Source organism: Solanum tuberosum, unplaced genomic scaffold, assembly GCF_000226075.1.
Source record: "Solanum tuberosum cultivar DM 1-3 516 R44 unplaced genomic scaffold, SolTub_3.0 scf00068, whole genome shotgun sequence".
Taxonomy (NCBI): Eukaryota; Viridiplantae; Streptophyta; class Magnoliopsida; order Solanales; family Solanaceae; genus Solanum; species Solanum tuberosum.
In genome coordinates, this window is record NW_006238994.1 from 1406075 (window position 1) to 1417473 (window position 11399).

The 11399-nt window shown below is 36.2% G+C and overlaps 2 protein-coding genes across 2 annotated transcripts in view; one reads left to right on the top strand and one right to left on the bottom strand.

The window, feature by feature from the left end:
- LOC102582051 (cytochrome b5 domain-containing protein RLF) overlaps positions 1 to 7518 on the top strand; it is a 9147-nt gene extending 1629 nt beyond the window's left edge. Inside the window, exons 2-6 of the mRNA XM_006345361.2 lie at positions 1835 to 1919; positions 2046 to 2439; positions 4123 to 4257; positions 5835 to 5885; positions 7191 to 7518. Coding sequence (XP_006345423.1) covers positions 1887 to 1919; positions 2046 to 2439; positions 4123 to 4257; positions 5835 to 5885; positions 7191 to 7267 — 690 coding nt within the window. The 5' untranslated portion in view covers positions 1835 to 1886 and the 3' untranslated portion in view covers positions 7268 to 7518. The remainder of the gene's footprint in view (positions 1 to 1834; positions 1920 to 2045; positions 2440 to 4122; positions 4258 to 5834; positions 5886 to 7190) is intronic.
- Positions 7519 to 7998: 480 nt separating this feature from the next.
- On the bottom strand, positions 7999 to 10404 carry LOC102582371 (uncharacterized). The gene is made up of 3 exons (XM_006345362.2): positions 10236 to 10404; positions 9334 to 9834; positions 7999 to 8838 (listed from the first exon to the last, which is right to left on the bottom strand). The coding sequence occupies exons 1-3, from the start codon at positions 10315 to 10317 to the stop codon at positions 8318 to 8320; spliced, it is 1104 nt and encodes a 367-aa protein (XP_006345424.1). The 5' UTR covers positions 10318 to 10404; the 3' UTR covers positions 7999 to 8317.
- Positions 10405 to 11399: the final 995 nt, after the last annotated feature.

Consider the following 11399-nt stretch of genomic DNA (forward strand, 5'->3'; position numbering starts at 1 on the left):
GGGGGGGGGGGGTGGGGGGGACGGTCACAATTTATCTCATCCTCCTTAGATGCGTAAAAGAAACATCGTATACACAACCATTCCCTACGGCCAGTAGGAATAGTATCCCTAGCCAACAACTCACTGGGTTGAGTCTAAATAGCCAAAAGCCTCATGCAGACCTTCATCTCTTTCACCTAGTGCTCGAGGCAGTTTATAAGAGGACCGAGGTGTCATACTTCACAAATTTTACCAAATTTTGTCTGCTCCTACATTATTACATTGGCATTACCTTAAAGTTGATCTCACAGGATACACTAATAATTGGAAGTATTTTCTTGAAGTAATATATATGCTAGTACACATGGCACACATTTACTCATTTGCTATGAAAAAATTCTAACTTGTTAAAGTGAAGGGAAAAAATAGAGGAATCACCACTCTTAGTAGAGATGATTCCCTTTAGTGACTTAAAAAAAAAAAAATTCTTAGTCAAGGAAATTTCATCTAGCTAGGGCAAAGTTAATATATAGAAAAGCATTAAACCTTCTTTTCTATCTTATCATCTGATTGGATCACCTAGATTCTTTCAAACCGAAAGGCTTGGTTTATTAAAAAAATGCTTACATAATGAATAAGCAAGAAACTCCGGATGCCACTTAAAGCTATAAAAAACTCCAAAGATAAGACACGACCTATTCTGTTCTCAAGACAAGTAAGCAATCAACATTAAATAGAGCTTTCCAATTTAACTAAGGGGAAAACTTTTTAAGGGAAAAGTGAGATGAAGGCTTGTTTTTTTTACTTTATTTGGAGGCTCTATATCTGTTTCAGGTTCCAACAAATAGTATTATAGAAATCAGTGATGAAGAACCATGGGAAATGATATAGTACTCTTTCCAGTTTAATCTCAATAGGCCGAAAAGGAAAGATAGTAACACCAAACTAACTGAAATAGCTTCAAAGTTTTCAATTTTCACAATGCACACAAGAATTTTAAGCTGGTAGAGGGATGCATGTCTCACTTATTGGGATTGCACTGGGTATGTTGTTGTTTTAGCCGTTTCAGTTAGATGTGATTCTTACTCATGAGATCAATACCCCATATAATTGCTAATTGCCAAATGTGCACTACACATCATTGATTTACTAGGAAGTTTGGACCCCAAGTTTTAGTCTGTGTTATTAACTGTGGTCTGTGTTTGCTCTTGCCAGCGACATGTCTGGAACAAGTGTTTAACACTAACCTAAGAGTTCCTCTTTCTGTTTTTTAAATATAAATACTAATGTCAGCTATATGGGGCAGTCATATCACTGTACAGGACATTGAACAACTTGTCAGTACTGTGCCTTTTCACTACAAATTTACAATTTTAGAAGAATGACGTGGTGTTCTGTAATGAATGAGTTATGACATAATAAAAGCTCTCAATCCCTTTTATCTTTGAAGACAATCGGCCATAAATGGGAAAGGAAGAGGAACTGACCTTTGTTTCGACGTAAACATTTGTTTGATCAAGGATTTTGATAGTCTGATTTATGTTCTTTTCTTTTATTCTTACAAATTTAATACCAATACATTCTTAAATTCTAGTGTGATGTTGAGCAGCGTCAATAATATTTTTCTTATGTTGGCATCTCTAAATTTACATTATTTATCTTCTATTGGGTAGTTTGTTATGTTTTTGTTGGTAGTTCAGTTTATTTTGTGACATGTAAAAACAAGTCTCCAATTACGATAATGTTACCCCAGTTTTCAAACGCTACTTGGGTGTTAACGCTGCTACCTTATATTTGGTGATTGAATATTTCCGGAACAAAATCAATCTAACTTTAACTTTTTTATTTGCACCAGATTCCTTGGAGAGGACCTTTTTGGTTCGTGTCATTGCTCAGCTGAGCTAGTAATGGCTAATGATGATGATTTCACTTTTTGTCAGGTGCGTGCCATAATAACATCTTGTAATGAAGGACATCTGAGATGTTAATGCTTGAAGATCTGTTGTATTACCTAGTTAAATTTCTCTTTTATCAATTGAACTTGAAAGATTAATTTGCCTATTTAGGTTGGTGCACCTGATAATCAAGATTATGTGGATGCACAGAAGATTGCTCAAGATATTAGTGAAATTAGAATAAAAGATGAGCCCTCAAATAATGATGGTACTAGTCAAAGTAATGGTGCACCATGGGAAGGTAAATTGGGCAACATTACTACCTCAAAGAAGCAGGGAACAGTTGGTTCTTTGTCTTTCACTGTTATAGACACATCTCCAGGCAAGCAAGCAAGTGGAACTTCTGGTCAAGTGGCACCAAAAGATGGTGGATTTTCAGTCCCAACTTATCAGAAGCAAATAAAACCTGCTAGGAAGCCTGTAGCTCGAGCCAAGGTCCCCTATGAGAAGGGTTATAGTCAGATGGACTGGCTAAAGCTTACAAGAACACATCCTGACCTTGCAGGTAAGAATCTTTTGGTGTAAATCTTCTACTCTTTGATGAAATTTGTCATTCTTTTAATCATATTGATAAAGGATAGAATAAAAACTGGGAATAAATACATTTCTAAGTGTGCCTGTTGGCTTTATTTCTGCAAGCTTTATACAGTTTATAGTCAATGGACGTATAAGTACTTCATACGTGGAATGCTTTGTAGAACAATGGAGAAGTATTATTGGTTTGCATTATTCTATATCAGTTTAAAACAACTCAATTTTGTTTCTATGCATAGACACTTTTGTACTTCCTTTTGTTAATAAAAGTAGTTAATACATCAACTAGACTTGACATTAAATCTATTAGGTAACACAAGGTAAGAAGTGGATGTGTGAGTTTCTGGTCTAGTACTGGATATTGTGTCCTTTCTGAGCTTGAATAGTATCAAAGCCCAAAAGTCCTGTCCGATAATGGACCAGAAAACTCATTGATGCACTCCATCCTTGCCACACCTATTTACCAGGCTTCGCATGCAATGTTGTGTAACTTTTTAAAGGGAGGATTGGAACCGAACTTCATGAGCTTTTGTTGGGCTCTGACACCAAGGCTGGTTAGGAATCCTACGGGCCATTTAAGAAATGCCAAACCTTTGGTTTAAGAGGTTTTTGATAAATGAAAGAACTACTTAAGAAGATCATGCGATATCAATCAATCAATTGAACTATTATCCCTCTACTTTAAACTAGTTGGGTAAGCTATATGAATATTCTTAACCTATGTGACATTATTTTTGGGACATTTCATTCCAATACTGAATAGTTTGTCTTTTATGGTAAATTAAGGGTCCTCTAAAAAGTCCCGTGATATGAAAATTTTATTTTGTGTACAAGCTCTGGACAAGTTCCTGTCCTTTAGTGTGTGGAATGATGTTCCACAATGCATGATGCTTGTAGTTTGTAGATGATATTGTGTTAATACACGACACTGTTTTATTAAAAAAATAATACTACATGTTACTGTCTAATTACAAGTGAAGTTGAGCCTGCCATTATACATAGCCTTAAACAAAGAGGTCTTATTTTGCTAGCTTTTTGGTGCATCCTGGTTATTGTACAGGATGTTGATGCAATTTTAGATACAATAGGGGATCTGCACAATCTGGAGTTATGTTTTCTTGTACTGGCTTAATGCAAGCGTTTATAAAATCTTTGATTACTTATCAAAACAAAAAAGTTGAGCCTGTGCCATTCAAGTGTCGAAGCCTCAAATCTAAAACATTCTTTAGTGGGGAAGGGGATGTGGCTATTACTCCACAGCATGGAATTGTAAAGCTCGGTATATTGCAGCTTGCTCTGCTGTAATTTTCATTTTGTATGTCCTTGGAATGAATCTTCTGATGCCTTGAATGCACTGAACCAAGATTAAAAGTTTATAGCACTCATAACTATGGCTGGTCTACTATATGGCTAAAAAGTTCTCTCCTATAAGAGAAGTGGAGTAAACAATAAACAGAGAATGCAATGCTTATTGTATTCCATCAATTCAATTTTCTATCCTACATAATATGAATTGAGAGAACTTCTTTATGACCTAAATCCTGACATATTTTAAGTGCATAATTGTCGGTCACAACTCACACGATTGGCTTCCTCCTATGAAGCTTCTCTTTCTAGTGCTTCTTATTCCAGTCGTCATGTATCTATTGTTCAGGATTGAAAGGACAGTCCAACAGGAGACTTATATCAATAGATGAGGTTAAGGAACACCAAAATGCAGAAGCAATGTGGACTGTTCTTAAAGGGCATGTCTACAATATAACACCATACATGAAGTTTCATCCAGGAGGTATGGATCAACGCTTGCTTTGCTCTATCTCATTAATCAGTTATGGAAATCATTTCTTGTCCCTTTATTCTGCATGGCTTTCTACTATACATTGTTGTACCAGATGATGTGAAAGATGCATTCCAATCCTAATAGTTTTTTTCTCCACAAATATACTCAATGCTGCAGTTAAGAGTGTGAGTTGGCCAGCTTGTCAACTTAGTAACATACAGTTATGAGTGTGAGTTTGCATGCCTTTTTTTTTTTGCTTCATTGTAAATGATATGAAGTTGTACTATACTTAAAGAAATGCATCAATAAGAGAAACCCAAAATGCAAACCTTCATGTAGCAAGTATAACTACTGTCAGTATAAGAGATGTACACGACTGCGATATCTCTCACGCATATTCCTTCATGAATGCAAAGGCCAAGTCTTATCTTTGTCGTCCCTTTGATTTAATCATCTTGATTTGACTTGAAGATAATCTGATGTGACTACTATAGCTCACGTTTTTGAAGATATGATCTCTGTTACATGTATATCATCATGCGAGACTTGACTGTGAAGGTGACTTCTTCTCATTCCTGATTCTATGAAGAGGATATGGAAATGATGGGATGGTGGAGGGTGGCATGAGGTTTATGGATCTAATTTGTATGCTAAATGTTGCTTACAGTAAGCGGTAAATTATAGAATCACCACATTAGATGTATGTTGCGTTGAAGGCAGCCTAGGAAACCAGCATAGTTACCTCATCTGAAAAAGTATACATCCTCTTCCACCTTCCTCATCCTCTGCCTTAGGAATTCCCTTCTGTAAACATTGTCAGAGAACCACTGGGACAATCTTTTCTGACCTTACTATTTCCTGATTTCCATGTGTCCTCATTTCGGAAGTCATTGTCTGTTAAAGCATTTTTTTTCCATTTCTTTTTTCTTTGGGAATTATCAGGGGCTGGGGGCAGATTGTGCACTTTGGATCTTAAATAGCATTCCTTCTAAAGCCTGGAAATTAGGCTTCTTAGTAGCTGGCATCTTCATGATTCTTTGCAGTTCAACTTCCATTATGTGTAGCAACAAAAAAGGCATGTTTATGGATTTGATGATATACCAGACTGCTGGTAAAGATTCCAGAATGGTTAAGAACTTGAAATTCTTTCAAAGTCAATATTTCTATTATATTTGACATGACAGAGGTTTTGATTTCCTAAAATATTTTGACCTATTTTTTCTGTCTTGGAATTTGTAAAATGGAAAAATTCTGATTTTAAACTGTTGCTGAAGTTTTACAACTGTGAAATCAACTGATGTGACATTTTCACTTTCAAATTTTAAATGATGCTTTGACAGAAGCATACATAAGAAGTTCCTTATTCCTTTCCCACGTTCCATCTCTTGTAATTTGTTTGCACTCGAAGATAATTGTCAATTCTCTGTGCTGTTATTTTAGTCTCATGCATCAGAATTTCTGTGTGTTTTAGCTATCCAACTTGTCATGCATTCAATAGATTACTTTAGCTATAACCAAAGGAAATTTTTAGTTGGTATTTAGTTATGAATGTTATTTATTTGATTAGCTTGCACCTTTCTTTTCAGGTGTAGACATGCTGATGAAGGCCGTAGGAAAAGATTGCACGGCATTGTTTAGTATCCTCTTGTTGTTTTTGTAGTTGATAAAACTCATATAATGGTACTAGATTCAACTAGAATTTAACAGGATCCTCATATCAAATCTGTTCACAATTACTAGTTCTCGGATGGGTTATACACAGTATACGAAAAGTGGACCCTCTTCTGCTATTGCTGATGGTCCAGCAATATTAGCATCAGGCTCATGAGTACCATTTATACGTTATTCCCTTCTACACAAATCCTCCCCTACCATAGTTCGCTAAATTTATCTTGACTCTCCTCACACTGTCCTGACCTCCTCCTTCCTGCCGAGAGAGAGAGAGAGAGAGATAGAGATAGAGATAGAGAGAACATATAGGAAATATGAATGCCATGATTAGTAGTATGACACCAGGCTTTATAAGTACCATTTAGATGTTATTTCCCTCCACACAAATCCTGCCATATCATAGTTTGCTAAGGTTACCCTGACCTTCCTCACTCTGCCCTGACCCTCTCCTCCCTGCCGAGAGATAGAGAGAGAGAGGAATTTGAAAGAGAGTGAGTAAACATATAGAAATTATGAAACCTATGTTAATAATGGTCCTTGTCACCAAGAGAATGGTCTATGGTCTAGTGGTTGAAGCATGGGAATAACAACCTGGAGATTCCGCTTCTGAATCATAATTACAACACTTGGTGCGAGCCCATGTGCTCCAACTTTAATCGGCACGATTAACTTGGTGACCTATGCCTTGTGGGTTGGATAGACTGCCTGGTGGATTAGTCGAGATGCTCGGAAAAAAATGATTAACAATGGTCATAGGGTGATATGCCGTAAATTTCCGAGCCAAGATCAAAGGCAATAAGGATATATTTGCTTAAATGGTGTCTGATGAATGCCCGAACAAAGAACTTACTGATGTTAAGAATCTGCAAAATTAGTATTCCTTGTTTAGGATTTGATTTTTCTTTGTGTGGGAGAGGCAAGGCAGGTGGCTAGCCTCCTCCTCTCCTCTCCTCTTCTCCTTTTTAGCAGTATTATTTAGTTATCGCGTAGTTTCTTACTTTTCAATGTGTATTCCTTTTTGTTGTTGCAGTTGTTTTGTATCTTATTCTTTTTGCTGTCTTATTTTTCTCACAATCGTGTGTTGGCTACTTTTCTTTTGAGCCTAAGATCTATTTGAAACAAACCTCTCTACTCTACAAAGGTCCGTAAGGTCTACGTACATCCTACCCTTCTCAACCTCACTTGTGGGATTACACTGGGTATGTTGCTGCTTAGAATTTGAATTTTCCCTTGTTTCATCAAGTTCTGCAATTCCTTAACACTTGGTTCAGACAAATACCATTCTTGGGTGAATGCTGAAGTTCTAATGGAGAAATGTCTTGTGGGCATTTTGGATGACAGCAAATGAAAACTCCTTGTTTCATTGATCCCAGAAACAACTGTATCAGAAAAACATTCTCACTACAAGAAGATTGTTCTTAAAAGAAGACGAGACATTTTGCTTCTTTCGAGGAAAAGCTTACATGCCATAGTATATTGGACTAACTATTTACATACTCAAGGATTTTGAATTTTTTAAAGCTGTATGTCAAAGAAACTGTCTGAATTTTGGACTAGTAAAATTTCAAGAAGCAGAAGTATCCTCTGTTATAATCATTACTTGGCTGATTGTGTATTATTTTGAATTGCATGATCTTTTATCTTTTTAGCACCAAGCACATCAAGAATGCAGATGAACTAAAGTTTGTCTGGAAGATGATTTCACTTTTCCACTTGGAATTAGCTGTTTCTGGCGTTTTGATTACAGCCACTGAAGAGGACAAAGCAGTACATTTACAAGCTTATTAAGCTTCAAGAAAAGACAGTTCCTTCTTCTGAAGGAAGGCTATAAAGCCAGAGACACTGTTGGGATTTATATGGGATACTTCCATTACATAAGGAATTACTGGATTATTTTCATTTTGGTGCCAATTTCTGGATTTTATATGCACAAATAACCACTTTTCTGCTTTTGTTATTGAAAAATAGTCACATGTTGGAGTTTTGAAATCCACAAGTTAAACTTTAAGATTGACCTTTCGTGATGACAAGATTGGGAAGTGACTAATAAAGATCAATCGAAAGCTAATCAAAATGAGATTGGTAATCTAAATACTACTATATTTCATCCTTCAGATAACATGAAATCTTTGAAATGTAATACAACTTTGTATGTCACTACTACTCAATCAATTTAGGAATGAGGATCAAAGTGCACATAGTAATGGAGAGGAAGCTCTACCAGTTTCAGACTTCCTTTGTAAACAAATAGTACACAACTCTTACAGCAGCATTAAGCAATTACATAGGTAAAATACAGGAATTGCCTCAAAATGGTCCTATTGATAAGTGGGGAGTATGATATGACCATTGCAAAAACTCTATGAGAAACACTTTTTTTGGAGTACTTTTAGAGACCCTAAGCAACAGGGGTCACCTTAACTTCATCAACAACAGGGCCACAAAGAGCGCCGTAGTCATTGATCTTTGTGTGGTAAAAAGAGCTGTAGAAAGTAATTCTGGTCCTGTCTGCAATAGCTGTGAACTTGAAACTAACAGTTTTGAAGCTGCCTTTGCCTTGTGATTTGAAGGGAACTTTGAACGTTTCTTTAGCAGCAAATGCTTCAACCATCATATCACCATGACAACCGTTCTTTGCATCACCAACACTGAATGTGAAGGCGTAGACCTTCTTAGGGACTGTCCTAATGATTTGGGCGAGAGCACTTTCTCTCCCTGCAAGAAGTTCCACTGCAGCTTGGCCAAACGGGACATTGAAATGAGCTGAATCCAAGAATTTCACTGCTTTGAGTGACTCAATGATCCATCCTGGAAGTGGGGATGTCAAATCTTCCTGCTTGGGAGGGAGGAGAACTCCATGTGAAGAGTTTATCAAGAGGTGAGGTCCTTCTTCAAAACCAGCATTTTTAACCAAGTTCACTGCAGGACACCAAAAACCAAAATCAAGAAAACAAATTTGCACACTTGTATGATGTATCCAACAAAAGTCCTTCATATACTAGACATATATAAATGTATAATATCCTCTCATTCAACTTTGGAGTCTATTTCTTTTCTTGCATATGGCAGGTACATGGATCCCCCGGCCCCTGGGGCTGTCGCCTACTCACAAAATTCACAGGGTTCGACAAGCAATGAAGTCAAAATATAGTAACCTCGAGAGAATATATCAATCAACTACAACTCAGTACTAAATTAGTTGGGTTAAGCTACACAAATCCCCTATGTCCACCTCGCTTTGTTGAGCCATTTCTTTCCAAGTTAAGAATTTAAACATATATAAGGAAAAATATCCATTTGGCAAGACTTCTTCATACACCTATGATTGATACACCCTTAAATAATAGCACATCTTTAACGGTGACTTTGTACAAATAATGATAATAAGTGGAATACCAGGTAATCGAGATGTACCTCTTGTAGGGCGAGGTGGAAAAAGTTCTTTGATAGCAACGGCATCCAAGAGTGGACCACAAGCAGGATCCTCTTGAACTCCAGGATTATGAAAGGTAACTTTAACAACATTAGAGGTGGCATAGAAACCCCAAGCATAAGTATCACCACCATTGCTGCTATAAAGGGTCTGCAAAGGAAGGTCTCCTGTTTGAGGAGGCACTGACACCCTCAACACCTCTTCTTGAGCACAAGTTCTTGATGCCCCAAATGTGAGTGCATACAAAGAGCCTTTCTTGACTGGAATTGTCTGAGAAATTGAAGCCTCATTCCCAAGCCTCACAGCGTGGACACCGTGGGCAACTGCGAAGTACATCCCACCAGGCTGTGGCCCGCCAGAAATGTACTCCACTAAGCCATTAATCTCCCATTTGGGCAACGCATATTTACCTTGAAGCACTGTTTTCTTCTTGAGGTCTTTTGGCTTTGGTAGCTCTTCAAAATTACCATTTGGAAGTAATCCTGAAAACAGAACATCTCCCTAATATCATTAACTGCAACCAAACTACACATCCAAGAAATCACTCTTCATTTAAACAAAAAATAAGCTCTCTTGAGCAAAGACTCAACCTTTTTGCCCACCCCATGAACACCATTCAAAATAAAGAAACCCCCATCAAGCAAACAAGACTAATTAAAGTACAAATGTTCTTTACTAAAAACAAGAGCTTTACAATATGAACCCTTCTGTCGAAACACTGTAGACACACTAAACAGAGCTGACAAGCAGTTCAGAACTAAGCATTCTTGAACACAATAGAGTAAAGTCTGGAAATATATACTAAAACAAGATTGCATTTTTATACTAAAACAAGTAAAGGAAATGAGCATATTAAAAGCAGAATGTGTAAGATTAGTATTACCTTCAAGAGGAGGAGCTGAGCGAACAGCAGAGGCAGTGAAGAGAAATGAAAAAAGAAGCAAAACTGAAACTTTGAGCACCATATTTGCAGAGTGAAGAAGAAGCTGAGGAGAAGAAAGAATAAGGTAAGAGGGTATTATATGAAAGGGTTTAAGAATTACAGGATTTAGTACTACTGTTCTTCACATATCCCTATGTTATATATATTTGTTTTTTTTGTTTCCACCCGGTGTTCGGAGCCTACATTGGAGCTCCGATTAAATTTGGACCGCACATTGCAGGGCCCATTCAAGGGGTGACGATCCCAACATGATTTTCTCCATACCAGGGCTCGAACCCACAACCTCTGGTTTAGGGTGAAACACTTCCACTAGTGCACCACAATTATTGTCGATTTTGTTTTTAAATCAATGACATTTTTAATAAATTGGAAATTTTCTAGTTTGAAAATTTAATTTCATCTTAGGGATTTTTTTATACAGTATAAATATATTAATGTTATGATATATTAAGAATTACAAGTTCTAAAGCATCTTTGATATGTAATTAAATTCCCCCCCTCTAGATTTTTTGTCTAATTGAATACCACTATATAGTAGAATATCCACCAATAATAGCTACTGCTCAATTGAATTTTCCTTTTTTTGAAAATAAAGTAGATTTAATATTTAAATCTATGAATTAAATATTTAATATATATTAGTAAAAGCTACAAGTCCCAGATCTATTAACTACTATTATTATTTTCTTAGTCCTAAATTAGTTATGTAAAAGCTATAAGTCCCAGATCTATTAACTATTATTTTCTTAGTCCTAAATTAGTTATCATATTATGCTTTTTGAGAGGTACTTCAATTAAGTTTTGAAGCTAAATTAAATTAAACTAATTCAATATTTCATAATTTAAATTAAAAAATTAGAGCAAAATTTTCTCATATCAATTTAATTTTAAAATATTTATCAAAATTCATACTCCCTCCGTCCCTTTTTAGTTGTCCACTTTAGAAATGGCACACAGATTAAGGCAACAATGATTAGCACAGTGAAGTTACAATTTTACCCTTATGACAACTTTTCACTTCAAAATTACAACTACTTATTTGAATTCAAGTGAAATAAATTGGAGGGAAACAACATACACTTTTAGAAATTTTCAAGAAGTGTA

What these genes read in the sequence shown, in the direction of transcription:
- LOC102582371 (XM_006345362.2), bottom strand. Translation starts at nt 10,317, where the DNA reads ATGGTGCTCAAAGTTTCAGTTTTGCTTCTTTTTTCATTTCTCTTCACT. An exon ending in CTCAGCTCCTCCTCTTGAAG is followed by an intron (nt 9,835 to 10,235) that starts GTAATACTAATC and finishes TTCTGTTTTCAG; the next exon opens with GATTACTTCCAAATGGTAAT. An exon ending in TCCACCTCGCCCTACAAGAG is followed by an intron (nt 8,839 to 9,333) that starts GTACATCTCGAT and finishes GGTGTCCTGCAG; the next exon opens with TGAACTTGGTTAAAAATGCT.